The 13,834-nt window shown below is 43.3% G+C and overlaps 4 protein-coding genes across 6 annotated transcripts; 1 reads left to right on the top strand and 3 right to left on the bottom strand.

Moving 5' to 3' along the window:
- Positions 1–73: 73 nt before the first annotated feature.
- Positions 74–2,024, top strand: LOC105697293 (neuropeptide Y receptor type 2). 2 transcript variants are annotated; one of them, XM_012420492.2, is made up of 5 exons: positions 74–458; positions 545–954; positions 1,060–1,285; positions 1,362–1,564; positions 1,717–2,024. In XM_012420492.2, the coding sequence occupies exons 1-5, from the start codon at positions 381–383 to the stop codon at positions 2,003–2,005; spliced, it is 1,206 nt and encodes a 401-aa protein (XP_012275915.1). In that variant the 5' UTR covers positions 74–380; the 3' UTR covers positions 2,006–2,024. The 2 variants fall into 2 exon arrangements, with proteins under 2 accessions (XP_012275915.1, XP_012275923.1); XM_012420500.1 differs by having other exon boundaries at positions 1,684–1,810.
- Positions 2,025–2,027: 3 nt separating this feature from the next.
- On the bottom strand, positions 2,028–3,936 carry LOC105697303 (glyoxylate reductase/hydroxypyruvate reductase). Of its 2 annotated transcripts, XM_012420521.2 has the most exons (5): positions 3,749–3,936; positions 3,255–3,358; positions 2,870–3,190; positions 2,352–2,809; positions 2,028–2,265 (listed from the first exon to the last, which is right to left on the bottom strand). In XM_012420521.2, exons 2-5 carry the CDS (start codon positions 3,341–3,343, stop codon positions 2,144–2,146), a joined length of 990 nt encoding a protein of 329 aa, XP_012275944.1. In that variant the 5' UTR covers positions 3,344–3,358; positions 3,749–3,936; the 3' UTR covers positions 2,028–2,143. The 2 variants fall into 2 exon arrangements, with proteins under 2 accessions (XP_012275944.1, XP_012275935.1); XM_012420512.2 differs by lacking the exon at positions 3,749–3,936 and having other exon boundaries at positions 3,255–3,632.
- Positions 3,937–3,984: 48 nt separating this feature from the next.
- Positions 3,985–5,851, bottom strand: LOC105697315 (bifunctional methylenetetrahydrofolate dehydrogenase/cyclohydrolase, mitochondrial). The gene is made up of 6 exons (XM_012420533.1): positions 5,781–5,851; positions 5,455–5,709; positions 5,186–5,370; positions 4,907–5,122; positions 4,635–4,787; positions 3,985–4,568 (listed from the first exon to the last, which is right to left on the bottom strand). Exons 2-6 carry the CDS (start codon positions 5,523–5,525, stop codon positions 4,162–4,164), a joined length of 1,032 nt encoding a protein of 343 aa, XP_012275956.1. The 5' UTR covers positions 5,526–5,709; positions 5,781–5,851; the 3' UTR covers positions 3,985–4,161.
- A 530-nt stretch (positions 5,852–6,381) lies between these two features.
- On the bottom strand, positions 6,382–8,263 carry LOC105697287 (aminomethyltransferase, mitochondrial). The gene is made up of 5 exons (XM_012420483.1): positions 7,962–8,263; positions 7,549–7,889; positions 7,149–7,468; positions 7,010–7,092; positions 6,382–6,891 (listed from the first exon to the last, which is right to left on the bottom strand). The coding sequence occupies exons 1-5, from the start codon at positions 8,200–8,202 to the stop codon at positions 6,554–6,556; spliced, it is 1,323 nt and encodes a 440-aa protein (XP_012275906.1). The 5' UTR covers positions 8,203–8,263; the 3' UTR covers positions 6,382–6,553.
- Between the last annotated feature and the right edge of the window lie 5,571 nt (positions 8,264–13,834).

Here is a 13,834-nt window from a genome sequence, read left to right on the forward strand (position 1 = left end):
AATTGAAGTTATTCACAGGGCACTCGTACCCTTCGGTACCGTTGTCTGCTTCTTTCTCTGTTACTCCGATCGTATTTGTATTGAATAAAATTCTTTATTGGTTAAAAAGTAGCAGGTCCTGCCGTTTCTTTTATTGGGTAGGTCCAAATTTATTCTTTAATAATGCTGACAGAGTTTACCTCTAAGCTCTATTCGAGAGTGCTCGAGACCGTTATCACTCAAGAGTCTCCTCGAAGTCGCCTCTACTTTGAAGAGCAAAGTAAACTTCCTCTGTTTGGCGATACTAATGGACCATATGCTGTAAAAGAATCGTATCTGCAATTGATACGGTCCACCTTTGACTGGTCACCCTTTTGACAAGAAGACTCCATCGCAGGAAGATGGTCTTCCTAATAGTGGATGTTCAGTGGAACCTGTATTTGGAACTTCCACCTGGGAGCACCGAGAAGAATTACTCAGTAACCAAATTCTCTTAGTAATTTATATTATTTTAAACCAGTACTGTTAAGTGCATCGAAGTAACTGGACTGTAATTAAATTTCAGTGGCAAGACATCGACACCACAAAGTATCGGTTCCCTTCGGATATTTGGATCATCAGACCAACCTGGGAGATCATCGTCAAAGTCATGACCATCCTCCCAGTGTTCGTCGTCGGTGTCCTGGCTAACAGCAGTCTGATCCGAGTGATCCTGGGAAATAAATTACTCCGTACCACCACCAATCTTTTCATCGCAAACATGGCCATAGCTGATCTTGGGACGTGCATGTTGTGTCCTTGGATGTTTCTCTGCGTTGACTTCTTCCAGAATTACATGCTAGGCTCTGTTGGTTGTCGCCTCGATGGACTCCTTCTTCAAGCCTTGACTCTCGTTGCTGTTTTCAGCCTGAGTGCTGTCAGCTACGATAGAGTTACCAGCATAGTCCTCCAGTGGTCCGGAAAGTTGACTTGCAGGTATGTACATACATTCCCACAATTTTAAATCTGTTCATACATCTTTTGTTTTTAATACTCTGTTCGACGCAGCTTTATTACATTTTTATTCTAACCTCTTTTCAGAACTGTGAAAATATTACTAGTCTTTACGTGGATCGCTGGACTGGTCTTGGCAGCTCCGCTGGCACTTTTCAGGAGATACGAAGAGAGACAATGGATGGATCACTTGGAGATGTTCTGTACCGAGGACACCAAAATACTCTATTCATACTGGCACGTTTTTGTTTGCTTCAGTGTTTGGGTACCTTTGGCCATCATGGCTGTTTGCTACTCCGCTATTCTTATTAAGGTAACGTGCTTTACTTATTATGGCAAGTGATTTCTTGTCGGTCCTGAAAGGTGAGTAATTATTGTCGATTCAACAGCTTGGACGCTATGAGTCGCAGGCCCTGAAAAGTAAGCATCCCATTGTAGTCCGCTACAAAGGGCGAGTTGCTCGAGTACTGGCACTTGTAGTGCTTTCCTTCATAATGTTTCGAGTTCCATTCACTGCAATGGTATTGCGAAGGGCTCAATTACTGCAGAAACCTGCAAAGCTCGGTCAAGCAGAGTCTATGTATCTCTTGTGGTGAGTACAAGTATTCGATACGAAAGATTTATTTTTTCCTTTACGAATATGGGATATAAATTATTTACATTTAATTTTGTGAAAGTGAACTCCTAATATCTGGCTTTCTGTTTAAATAGATTATTCGCCCTTTTCCATATGCTGTATGTTAGGTATATCAGCAGATATTTAGTTATGGTGAACGCAGCTTTGAACCCACTTTTGTACGGCTGTACAAGTGGTTCCCTGAGGAGAGCCCTAGCCACGTGTTCTGGAATTTCTTGGATTTTTCCCCGAGAAAAGGAAAATCTTTCTAAGCCTGGCAGCATCTCTCCGAATACGTCAGCTTGTCTGGACAGCCTGAGACCTCGATCGCCTTGTATTCGTTTTGGTCAACATCGAGACACCATACCGACTCTTTCTTCGAGAGTGATACACCTAAACTCTGGACCAAAGTTTTGAGTGAACTCTACTTCATAAATAAAAAATAATAAGGGGTTACTGAGATGACAATGAGATGCGATGTTGTCATTTCTTGCCTCTCGTTGACTTCCTTGTCTCGGATTATTGATAAATTAACAGAAATGTTGATTTTATTATTTAAATCTGCAATCGTGCCGGCATCGCAGAGTTGTCTAAAACTGCTAAGATATTTTCTGCCGTTATCTTCGCCATTTCTTCTCGGGTTTCTGTATTAGCGCTTCCTATGTGTGGCAGTACAACTGAAAAAATAATTTTAAACGGTGCAATCGTAGTGAATTCTTGTTTTTAATAATTATGAATTTAGATCATTTGTTTTAATGCGTACCACAATTATCCAGTTGGAGAAGTTCACTGTTTAGTGGTATTGGTTCTGGTGTCATGACATCCAATCCAGCAGCTCTGATCGTACCAGCCTTTAAAGCTGAGATTAAAGCTGCCTGATCGACAACTTCGCCTCTGCTCGAATTAATAAATATGGCAGTTCGCTTCATCTTTTCAAAAGTCTCTTTGTCGAACATTTTGGTTGTCTCTGGTGTAAGAGCGATGAGTACTATGACAAAATCGCTTTCTTTGAGCAACTCGTCCAGGTCGACCTTTTTTCCTCCAAATTCTGTCGCTTCTTTTTTTTCTCTTCGACTCCAGTATAATAGTCTGGATATTTTGAAACCTTGGAGACATTCCGCAACCCTCAAACCTATTCTTCCGAGTCCAACGATTCCAACGGTAGAACCTGCTAGCTTTGGTCCGCACATCCAAGTCACTCCCCAAGTTTTCCATTCACCTCTAGAACATGAAGAAATAGTTCAGTCATTGAAAATATGTACAAACTTACCTGGTACTCACTTGTAAATTGCTCTATTCGCTTCTATCAGTCTTCTCATTGTAGCTAGTAATAAAGCCATTGTTAGTTCGGCAGTTGCATTAGTCAAAACTCCAGGTGTATATCCTATGGGAATATTTCTGGCTTTTAAAGCTTTTAAATCCAGGTGATCAACACCTACAGACATGGTAGCTACTACTTTTAACTCGGGACCAGCTGCTTTCAATACTTCCTCGTCAATTTTATCTGTTAATGTGCAAAAGATTCCATTGACTCCCACGACCTTTGATAGAAGTTCTGATCGAGGGATTGCCAGTGGCGAGTCCCACACAATTAATTCACACCTGGTACAAAAAATATAATTAAAAGTAAATGTAACTTTGTGGCAAGTAGATACGAGACATTTACCGATCTTGCAGTAAGGTCATCCCAGCTGCCGGAATATCTGAACGAGTTACCAATATTTTCGATTTGGTGACTGCTGCTTGCTTGGACATCTCGAGCACTGAATTCTTGTAAAAATATGTTTTAGTTAGTTTGAAGTTCACAAGTCTCTTGTTTAAGTTTAATACATGACTGAATCTAGTTATAATCATTTTTAGATCCTACGAATTTCTTAAGATAAGAGATTAAGTGATAATTGCTAATTTTAGATATCTGAGAAAGAGATCGAGAGTTTGTTCCGAGTAAAAATTGTATCAAATCTGCGCTTCTAGTTAGCATCTCAAAGTGCAACCCTGGAGAACCTAACCACAAAATACTTGTAAGAATCCTAAATTTATGACATCCGAACCGTTTGAGTTTTATTTCTTCATTTAAGTTTTTCTCTTAAATTGTAGACACTATATTAATATTTTTATTTTCAGCTGTATTAATAAGAAAAATATGAATATCCATAAAACCTTGGTATCTGCCGACCGGCGATCACGTGGTTTGAGGTTAGAGTTTGATAGTCATTTTTTTCTCGTTCATATAATAAATAGATAAACATTAATTTTCGGACAGAATTTACCGCTGAGATAAGAATAGTTCAAACATTTATCTTTCAATTAAAGTAGTATACTATACAAATTTATTTCAATACTAGAAGGTAATATACTGTTCAGTAACACATTTGCATACACCATTTTTATTTAAATATATCCTATAAATTAATATATATTAAACTTATAAAAGCATTATTAATCCACATCATTAAATTATTTGTCCAGATTAATCAGGACCTTACATAAAATACTTTGTAATCAGTCCGAGCGTTCAAATATGAATTTTTCAGAATTGCCAATGATGGTTACTTGTCATTCTCTGTTAGTAATTAATTATATTTGTTGAGCAATTTCCTTCCTGTATCCTCTAATTCTTTACCAACTTCATAGATTAACTGTTGAGGTCTTTTTTGAGATACCTCTAAGGTGTTTTTCATAAGCATAATCACAGTCATTGGGCCAACTCCACCAGGGACTGGTGTAATATGTCCAGCCACTTCAGCTACTTCATTAAAATCTACATCGCCTGTTAATTTCCATTTTCCATTGACTAATTCTCTGTTAATAGCGACGTCGATAACACATGCTCCTGGCTTGATCATATCTTTTGTCAGTAACCGAGGAATACCAACTGCTGAGATTACGACATCTGCCAATTGGGTATATTTCTTTAACTCCTCATGGGGGGTGTAGCGATGACAAATTGTTGTCGTCATATCCAAAGCTCCCACTTGACCTACATAGTTTATGTTGATAAAGTAACATGGTCATTTTGACATTGATTTAATATTAGATCATGTACCTTTTCCATCTCCTTGCAGCAACAGAGCTATCGGTAATCCGACATGTTTCGATCTACCAATCACCACAGCATTCTTACCTTTGGTCTCTATGTTCGACCTGCTTATTAATTCCCTGACAGCTAGCGCCGTTGCTGGAACTATACCCCTGTCCCCTACATATAAAGACACAAGGTTTATATAATTACATGAATTATTATAATCATCAGAGCTATCCTCTATTAGTTTTTGCAAATTTGTCACAGAATTAATGGAAGAATATTTCAATTTTTACCTAAGCACAGTCTTCCCATATTTGCAAGATGAAATCCGTCCACATCTTTAGCTGGTGCTACAGCGGAACAGATCTCTCTTTCAACAATGTTGTTTGGTAGTGGTAATTGCACCAGTACACCATCAATCGAATGATCGTGGTTTAATTCTTCGACCACGCGAATCAAATCATCTTGAGAAGTGTCTTCGCACATTGTTATTGTTTCACTATCGATACCTGAAATAAGTTATTAACTAATAATAATAATTTTGTTACAAACATTTAAAAAATCCATATTACCTATAGACTCAGCTGTTACGCATTTTTTCTTGACATACAATTTACTGGCTTCATTGTTGCCTACAAGCACTGCTACCAATTTTGGGCGCCTGTTACCAGCAAGTACCCACGAGTCCACCGAAGCCTTTAATTCACTCTGAATTTGCTTCGATATCTTCTTGCCATCTATGATTACTGCTTTGGATCTATAAATAAAATCATTTTTAACGTAAATAACTCGTATAAAATTACTAAATGATTAAATCATAACATCCATTGTTTTTACTTACGAAGGTTGAGAAATATGGAATTTCCTTGAAATAAGTTGAGTGCCAATATTTAGGACCCGTTGTAGTGCCATGACAAATGCCCAAGCTAAATAATACTGTACTCTTCAAGTGATTGATTGCGGTACACTGTCACCAGGTAATTCAATACCTGGCCGATGAGCCGAACGTTTATAAAACACTAGAGTTCTCAGGAGTCCTGAGTTTCTGGGATTCGATAAACTTTCCCGGAACAGCTGGGTGGTGCCCATTACTCCTCTAGAAAGTGAAAGTCGTGGCCAGTTACTACCGTTTTCTATTCTGGAGCGCAAATTAAATCATATTTTTACCTTTTCACGTAGACGTGGTCGATAAGATCGATACCTGATGAACCGGTATAACCAGCAATCGCCGACCGGCATGTGAAACAGAAATGAGTTGAGAGATTGCTTACGGGCAGGGTCGCGCGATCGCATCCTGTGCTGCCCTCTGGTTTCGTACGTTAACTTTCGCCGTTTTTGTGCCCCCAAGGGCGGCGCAACGAATTTCTGGTAGGGGCTCGCGCCCTCGCGATGGCGGTGGCATCTACCAGTCGCCATTAGCGGCTCACGTACTCGTGATGGTAATAAATACCATGCGGCAGTTGACGGTGGTGGCTTACCCACGTCTCTACTATATTAATTCAATGCAATGGCTCCTTCGTGCACTATGACAGAGAATGATTTAATTTTAATGAAACTTTTGGCCATTTAACAATTCTTCACGGTAGAGTAGGTTTGGGAATCAGAGAGATACTTCACCCTTGCTCTCCAAGATGGCGCTACGGTTGCCTTTATAAAGTCATGCAAATACCGTTGGTTACATTGATTTTATTCCTCGTTCCGTCCACAATAATTGTTGTCAAGAAATGAAATCCTACAATGGCATCCTGCGTATCAGAATTCTCTCGCGAACATTAACCACTCTTTTGTTTCACGTTTATTGCAGAATTCGTAGTAATCATGACACCAAGTGAGAAACCATTAACTCGTACCTCTCGACACTCTTTCGCTTACATTCAATTTTTACAAGACAACGATACTAAACAAATCTTTCGTCTTTCTAAATTAGCTTGCTTTAGCGGTTATTTGCCGGTATAGTAATTACTTTTAACAAAGGGCATTTTAGTGATAGTCGCTTTGTAGGTTCTTCCTCGGACTTCGACCAAAACGCCGCGTCCGAATCCTGCCAAGTCCTTAGGCACGTACCCCATAGCGATGGACCGACCAAGAGTGGGACTAGGACCACCGGAAGTGATCTTGCCGATAAATTCACCTTCCGACGTGAGAATGGCCGCACCTTCCCTGGCAGGAGGTCCTTGGTTGATCGTAAGACCGATTCTCTTTTTACTGGGCCCTATTTTGATCTGCGACAGGATCTTTTCGGCTCCAGGGAAGTTGGCTTCCGTCCTGCGCCTCTTTGCTGGAGCGTAAGAAATCATATAAAATTAAAATAAAATATATACCTCTTATTTATCAACCTATTTATATGAATCTAGGTTTAAGGAAGTTGTGACGAAGGGAAGACCCAGGATACTGACCAACGAGCCACGTTAGTCCAGCTTCAACGGGTGTTGTGGTCTGGTCGATGTCGTGCCCATACAAGCAGAGCCCAGCCTCCAGCCTGTGAAAACGAGGGGGAAATTAGCGAGATTCCCCCCGGACACCTGTAGATCCTACCTCAAGCTGTCTCTAGCTCCCAGCCCTGCGAGCTTAACATCTGCGTCCTCCAGAATCTTCTCCGTCACCCCAACGGCGTCCTTTCCTGGTACCGAGATCTCAAAGCCATCTTCTCCGGTGTAACCGCACCGTGTAATCCTCACCTTACTGCCCACCAAGGTGGTCTGAATGCTCTGCATGAACTTAACCGCGGTCAGATCCACCTGGACCAGACTCTGCAGCGCCCTGGCAGCCTCGGGTCCCTGAAGAGCGATCAGACCTTGCTCCAAAGGATCCAGGAACTCCAGATGGACCCCTTTCCCTTGGGCCTTGAATTCCTCCTAGACAATATTCACGATGTTAACTTAGGAATTATTTAAAATCTCATGGAAATGTATTGGCAGGATTTCAAGGACCTTACATTACGCCCACGAAGAAGTTGGACGTCCTCCTGCCTTCTGCCAGCGTTGGACACCACGTAGTACTGGTCTGGCTTGTCTTTCGTGATGATCAGGTCGTCCAGGATCCCTCCATCCTCGTCGGTGAAGACGGTAAGACTCGCAGACCCTTCGGCGAGATTCTTGAGGTCGCTTGTTGTCAACGACTCCAAAAACTCCGTGGCATCTTTTCCAGATACCCTGCTCTGGAGCATATGCCCGACGTCGAAGAGGGACGCCAACGTCCTCGTGTGCTGATGAGATGCGGCGATGGCCTCCTTGTACTGAACGGGTAACAGCCATCCAGCGAAATTCACTATTTTACCTGTGTCGAAGACGTTTACAATGAACTATTCATCACTGAACAATGACGGTCGAGTCCGCAATTATCACTAACCTTGGTGTTCCACGTGTAGGTCGTATAAACAAGTCCGCTTGGGGTCTTCTTGCGCGACCTCTGCGGTGGAGGACTTCCGGCGTTCGCCGCCATCTTGTGCAGACCTCGAAGGCCCGAAGAGGAGCGCTTTCCCGGGTCCCAGCTCGGATATGGAGCGTGGATTCAAGATGTTAAAAGCTTCCTTCACGGCGTCCACATTGATACGTCCAAAACGTAACATCCTTTCTGAGCGGCAGCTCATCTACCACTATTCGAAACGGCAGATTCCACTCTATCTCGTGAGTGACCCCTTGCGACACGTTTTCCTTCACTCGATAACTTCCCATTTCTGACCGGAGACTGTTTCTCCTTCCTATCGTTGAAACGTTATCTCCGACCGCGGGAACAAGATAGGTCAGAGACTCAATATATTATCATGGTATGCATAAGATTGATAAGCGCCAAATTTACTGGTACCTCGGTTACCATTTAGAAAGACAATCACGTGAGTCTCCGTCACGTGGTAAACGCGACCGCAGGAAGGAAAACAAAAGAATAGAAATTCTAATATATTTCTGAAATATTTCTAATTAAATTTCATTCAAAGCGAAGATACGCTTCTTGACAATGGGGCGGGACCAGTTGGACAGATCAGACCGAGTTGCTTATTAAATTTTTATTATACCACGTAATAGCAATAATAATGATAATAATAAAATCACCACCAGCTTCGTCAAGATGATAGCGACAAGTAAGGTTGCAATAATAATAATCATAATAATAAAGTCGTAATAGTCGCAATAATAATAAACCATAATGATAATAGTAGTAATAATAGCATTAATAATAATCAATGACAATGTCAATATAGCGTGTTCGAACGGAGAAACGATAATAGAAGAAAACCGAAGGTGTACTAGTTTTCCTCGTACTTTAGCTTCTTCCAACCTGTTTTCCTCATCGTGTTACAGAATTATAATGCAAAATGTCCCTACGGTTCGACAAATATGTGCTTTCTCAGTTGTTCTTTACTCGATGCTTTCCTTTTAACGCATTCCACCATTCATTCACATTGGCAATTGGGAGAGTTCGATGGGTGGGTGGGTGGGTGGGTGGAGGTACTTTTGGGCGGGATATGGAGATATAGGAGGCAGCGGGGGAAACCGAGGACGATGTTTTGGGATTTTTCGGAAAAGCGGCCTTACGGCGGCGATGCTTCGGGCGAAGGGAACGGTGCCAACGCGGTTGACTTTTCGACTGGACATTTTTCGGCTCTCCGGTCGGGCGCCATCTTGGAAATCGCGCGTTCCCGCCTCGGCCGGGCGGAAGCGATTTCCGGCCGGCCGAGGACCGGAAGCCGATCACCTTGCTTCCGGGGTGCGACGTCGTGCGCAAATCAAATGTCAGGAATGAAAGAAAAACTCGTGAAAGTACACCGAGGAAAGATTACATCTCGAGGGTTCCCCAGTGCCGGCCCTAACGTGGCCGGTCACTGTTTCTCGTTTCTTTCTGGTTTCACCGAAAGATTTGATCATCAGCCACGATTTCGAATAGCGACCTCCTCGAGGCTCGACGGTCCTCGCCGAGACTGGGAAGGGAATTTACAAATTTCGAGATCCCGGCCCTCCAGGAATTTCGGGGTACTCGGGAAACTAACGATCTCCCCACGCCCCGACGTATTTTTCCTTTCCTTCTTTCTTTCTTTTTTTTCCCAACCGAAAGTCCTTATTGTACATGGAGATCGCTCGAGGGGTGGTTTTAAATACAAATGGGGGTGACGATGAGACTTCTCTCCGCGGGGGGATCGTCGCCTCGAGGAGGTTAATATATTATAGTATTTGTACCGCGTATGTATATATATATATATAAATAGGTGAATATATGTATACCCCTGCGAAACGAGAAAACAAGGAACACCGATATTACAATCGTCGATCAATTTACAAATTGCGGGGACTCCCCATTTCTTTTAGTCCGCTTAATTCCGATTATCCATTATTCTTTTCTTTTTTCCGTCGGTTTGTCGAACAAATTCTTCCGTGGGATCGCGCACCTAACGACATACAATGTACAATTGGCTTGAGCTATCGAATCGCTGATAATTTTGTCTAGTAGTTTTTGTCTCTCTCCCCTTTCTTTTGCTCGCTCTCTCACTCTCTCCCTCTCTCTCTCACTCTTCCACACCACTTAACTAATGACACATCCGAATATAGATAGAATTTCATATCTCTCTCTCTTTCTCTCTTTTTTTCCTCGCTCGCTCTCCCCTCTTTCACCGATTTATTCGCTCTCGTTTCCCACAATATATTAATAATCGCTAGTCCTCGCGCGTAGATATATTTATAGATTTATATATATATATATAATTTATAAAATGAAAATAGGTACAATTTTGGACGCTTTTCTCTTCACCGAAAAAAGATGCTCCGAAGTCTCTCTTAAGAATTATTTCGCTCGCGTTTAGTTTAATGCCCATCGGTTGCGATTACTAATCCGCTTGTTAATCGAATTTTTAAATCCGTCATCTCTCTCTCTCTTTCTCTCTCACTTTCTCTCTACGTTTATCTCAGAATTCTTGCATTCGTCCTGGTCCTCACACTTTCTCACGTATTCGTCCACGCAAGTAAATTTCTAGTGCCTTAGTTTTAGGCGAGTCAACGGCGACTTCCGGTACCGGAACCGATCACGCCTTTCCTCGAGTTGATTATTTACAATAGTCGGTACCGAAAAGTCGAATTTCCCGGAGTGATCGCCGCCAGAAGTCGTCGGGGCCTCTTAATTTCCGCCTCGGCCTTTAACGAACCCTTAAATATATTTATATTCGCATTTTAGGAGGACTCTCCCGGGATCCGAAAGACGTCGCTTTTTGGCTTCCGTTCTCCACTTTTCGAGCCAAAATCGGTCTAGCCTAAAGAGTTTCCTGCGGGACTCGAAATCGAGGCTTCGCTTCCTCCTCCTGACGTGCACTTTATAAGAAAGATCCTCCCAAGCCGAAATGGATTTTTTGAAACACTCATCCGGTGATTAAATTCCCATGGAAAAGGCTCAAATGTTTCTCCAAGAAAGGTAATTTATTTTAATTTATTCCCTCCGATTTAGCACAAACGATCCACACATCAGGAAGACTAAACAGCTCTATTCGAAGATCCCACATCTTTTTATCTCAGTCACACTCGCATTCAGTTTCTCAGCCTCTCTCGCTCGTTCGGTTCCTTTCTCTCTCCTTCCTCCTCTCACTCTCTCATTCTCTCCGCCTAAAGTTAAGTCGTAACCGAAAGTGGGCCGAATCTCAAAAAGCTGTCCTTTCCCACATAGAGCTTCTTCACCGAAATCCGAAAAAAGATGTACACGATGTCGTGAGGGAAATTTCATGGATAAGGTGCCCCGGCCTCCGGAAGTGGGGATTCCGAGTTCCGGTGTACCGAGGGCACGACGTCGCTCCTCAAATCCCGAATCCTGCACACACGTATTCCCTTTCTCTCCCGTAATAACCCTATCGTCTCTGAACCTTTCGAAAAGGGCCAACCTCGTCCGCCGAAACACGATTCATTGGGGGGCGGTTAATCGTTAATTATCGCTAATAATAGGTCAATTAAATTACCAGTAGAATTAATAATAATAGCGGGGCTCGGGGCCCCAAGGAGTCCGCTCGGGTTCTCGAAATTCCCCCATTTGGGGCTTTTTTTTACTTTACTTTTCTTAATCTTTAGCGGGACGTCGGCACTTCCCCTTTGAAATTTCTCGCCTCTCTTGGAGCCCCGAGGGAGCGGTAATAATAATAGTAACGATGCTTAATAAATGCACGTGTACTAAATTCCGTGTGACAATCGTCAGCGTACTCGAAAGGTTTTTCTCCTTCCTCTCTGTTCCGCCTGCCCTTGGAGATGCGGACCTTCTTTTCGGAACCAAAATGGCGGCCTCGGCCGCGCGCACCGAGCTAGGAATATCACGTTCTCGAACAATGGGACACACAAGCACGAAGCACTTGGGGCAAAAGTCATTATCGTTAACCTAGGCTCTCTATTGACTATCGCGGTTGTCGATTATTAACATGCTAAGGTTGTGCGTTAACATTTTTTAGCGATGCCGTTGGGCGATGCTTCCGGAAGTTGACACTTTTTTCGAATATCCAAATTCCCGGATTGGAAGTTAAGCCGATCGACCGAGCACTTCTAAGGAGAGGAATTAATATCCCGGAATGGCCGGAAGTAATAGAAAGTGAAGAGAAAATAAGAATTCCAATACCGCCCAACGCTTAATAATGGCTGCTATAAAAGAGATAAGAATCGCACTCACGGGTCGATCTCCTCGGGCAGAAACGATAGCGAAGTCCTCGACGAAAATCTCTCGTTAAGTTGCCGAGATAACGGAATAAGATATTAAACGGATTAATATGTCAACGGCGCCGAGAAGAAGGATAGAAACGTACGACAATGGCGTCTACGAGATAGTAACTAAAAAACCGTAGTGTTCGGAGTCGATGCAGCTCGAGAACAGGGCCCTACAATAAAGAAAATTCCTAGCTTGCTTCAGCGCGTAACCAATTCTGACTAGCAAACATAACTCGAGAGATCGATCATCGAGCGCCACGTCGGATGAAGACCGGAAGTCTCCGGAGACATTTCCGCGGTTCTCTGGTAATGGTCTCGAAGAGAAGCCGCGGGGTACCAAAATGGCGGCGCGTCCCCGGGGCGACGTGACGGCCGACGATCGAGGACCGTTAAAACAATTAAAAAAGAGTCAACATGGACAAGGAGGAACGTAATTTCGACGTAAGGCTCCTCGCTCTTTCCGCCGCGTGGGAAAGCCGATGCGGCGCGAAGCTTATTTAGTGACAAGTTGCATCCTCCTCGATTAAACGGAACATTCAGTCGTACTCGGGCGTCCGAATAGAAAGACGCGCCCGCGGAAATAATTATACGCTAGAAAAATCATTCTCAGTGTCAACAATAATTAATATCGCTAGAAACCTAGGGGAGGAGAAGGGGGCAAGTAAAAATAGTAGCTATAAGGGGCTCAACTTAGCCTAGGGGAAAGAAAAGTCGCTAGCTTTACGGTAGGCTTACGGTAGGGTTCGCAACTAGCGTAATAAATAAACGTATACACACCTACGTAATTAGCGTGTACACGCGCGAGTAGGCGCCCCCCCTTTCTTCCGGTTCTTCGGCGCTTCCGGTAGTTGCCGGAAACGAGAAGAGGGGCCGACATACGCGCGTAATCTCGAAGCGTGGCTCTGCACGATTGGACCGAAACTCGGTGAACAAAAAATAAGAAAAAAAAGGGAAAAAAAGCCTTTCGATGGAATATGTATATATATACGCCTTCAATTGCCTCGCGCGGATGGTCGAGGGCCGTTTTCCGAAAGGCGCGATTTGCCGAACCCCCGGGAGGCGGGTGTCTATCCGCGCCTCCGTCGGGGGAGTCGGCGCCTCGCACCCGTGTTCTGGGGGTAGAAAGAAATAAAGAATGAAGTCTTAAGTTCATTCGCACCGTACATCCCACAGTGGGAGGAAACAGAACGTCGACTGGGACGGTTGATTGTTCATTTCGCAGATCTAACGAGCCGGTGAAGTCGAATCGATTAAAAGACGATCAAAAGACGCGGCGATTGATTTCCGCAATTTTTTTTCTTCTCCTTTCTTATTGTCCGAATGTATCGAAAATAATGCAAGTTATTATTTATAATTTTTAATCGCAGACGGGATTTCCTGGGGGAAGGCTCCGGGAGAAATGAACAATCAGCTGGTCCCTCGGTCGACGGAAACTCGCAGGCCACTGTGCATCCACTCGAAGGTTAGATTTCCTTTGGAAACCTTTACACGGAGCGAATCGAGTCGAATCGACGCCGACTCGTGGAACGAAAAGAGGCTATGTTTAGTCAATGCGCAAATCGC

Source organism: Orussus abietinus, unplaced genomic scaffold, assembly GCF_000612105.2.
Source record: "Orussus abietinus isolate OABI.00-Male unplaced genomic scaffold, Oabi_2.0 scaffold13, whole genome shotgun sequence".
Lineage (NCBI taxonomy): Eukaryota > Metazoa > Arthropoda > Insecta > Hymenoptera > Orussidae > Orussus > Orussus abietinus.

Excerpts from the sequence above, each read along its gene's own strand:
- LOC105697293 (XM_012420492.2), top strand. The coding sequence starts at position 381 with ATGGTCTTCCTAATAGTGGATGTTCAGTGGAACCTGTATTTGGAACTT. Across the intron at positions 459-544 it reads GCACCGAGAAGAATTACTCA|TGGCAAGACATCGACACCAC; the intron begins GTAACCAAATTC and ends ATTAAATTTCAG. Across the intron at positions 1,565-1,716 it reads GAGTCTATGTATCTCTTGTG|GTATATCAGCAGATATTTAG; the intron begins GTGAGTACAAGT and ends GCTGTATGTTAG.
- LOC105697315 (XM_012420533.1), bottom strand. The coding sequence starts at position 5,525 with ATGGCACTACAACGGGTCCTAAATATTGGCACTCAACTTATTTCAAGG. Across the intron at positions 4,788-4,906 it reads TATGGGAAGACTGTGCTTAG|GGGACAGGGGTATAGTTCCA; the intron begins GTAAAAATTGAA and ends CTTTATATGTAG. Across the intron at positions 4,569-4,634 it reads GCTGCAAGGAGATGGAAAAG|GTCAAGTGGGAGCTTTGGAT; the intron begins GTACATGATCTA and ends TAAACTATGTAG.
- LOC105697303 (XM_012420512.2), bottom strand. The coding sequence starts at position 3,442 with ATGATTATAACTAGATTCAGTCATGTATTAAACTTAAACAAGAGACTT. Across the intron at positions 3,191-3,254 it reads ATGACCTTACTGCAAGATCG|GTGTGAATTAATTGTGTGGG; the intron begins GTAAATGTCTCG and ends TTTTTGTACCAG. Across the intron at positions 2,266-2,351 it reads TCTCCAACTGGATAATTGTG|TTGTACTGCCACACATAGGA; the intron begins GTACGCATTAAA and ends TTATTTTTTCAG.
- LOC105697287 (XM_012420483.1), bottom strand. The coding sequence starts at position 8,202 with ATGAGCTGCCGCTCAGAAAGGATGTTACGTTTTGGACGTATCAATGTG. Across the intron at positions 7,890-7,961 it reads CCTACACGTGGAACACCAAG|GTAAAATAGTGAATTTCGCT; the intron begins GTTAGTGATAAT and ends TCTTCGACACAG. Across the intron at positions 7,093-7,148 it reads GGAGCTAGAGACAGCTTGAG|GCTGGAGGCTGGGCTCTGCT; the intron begins GTAGGATCTACA and ends TCGTTTTCACAG.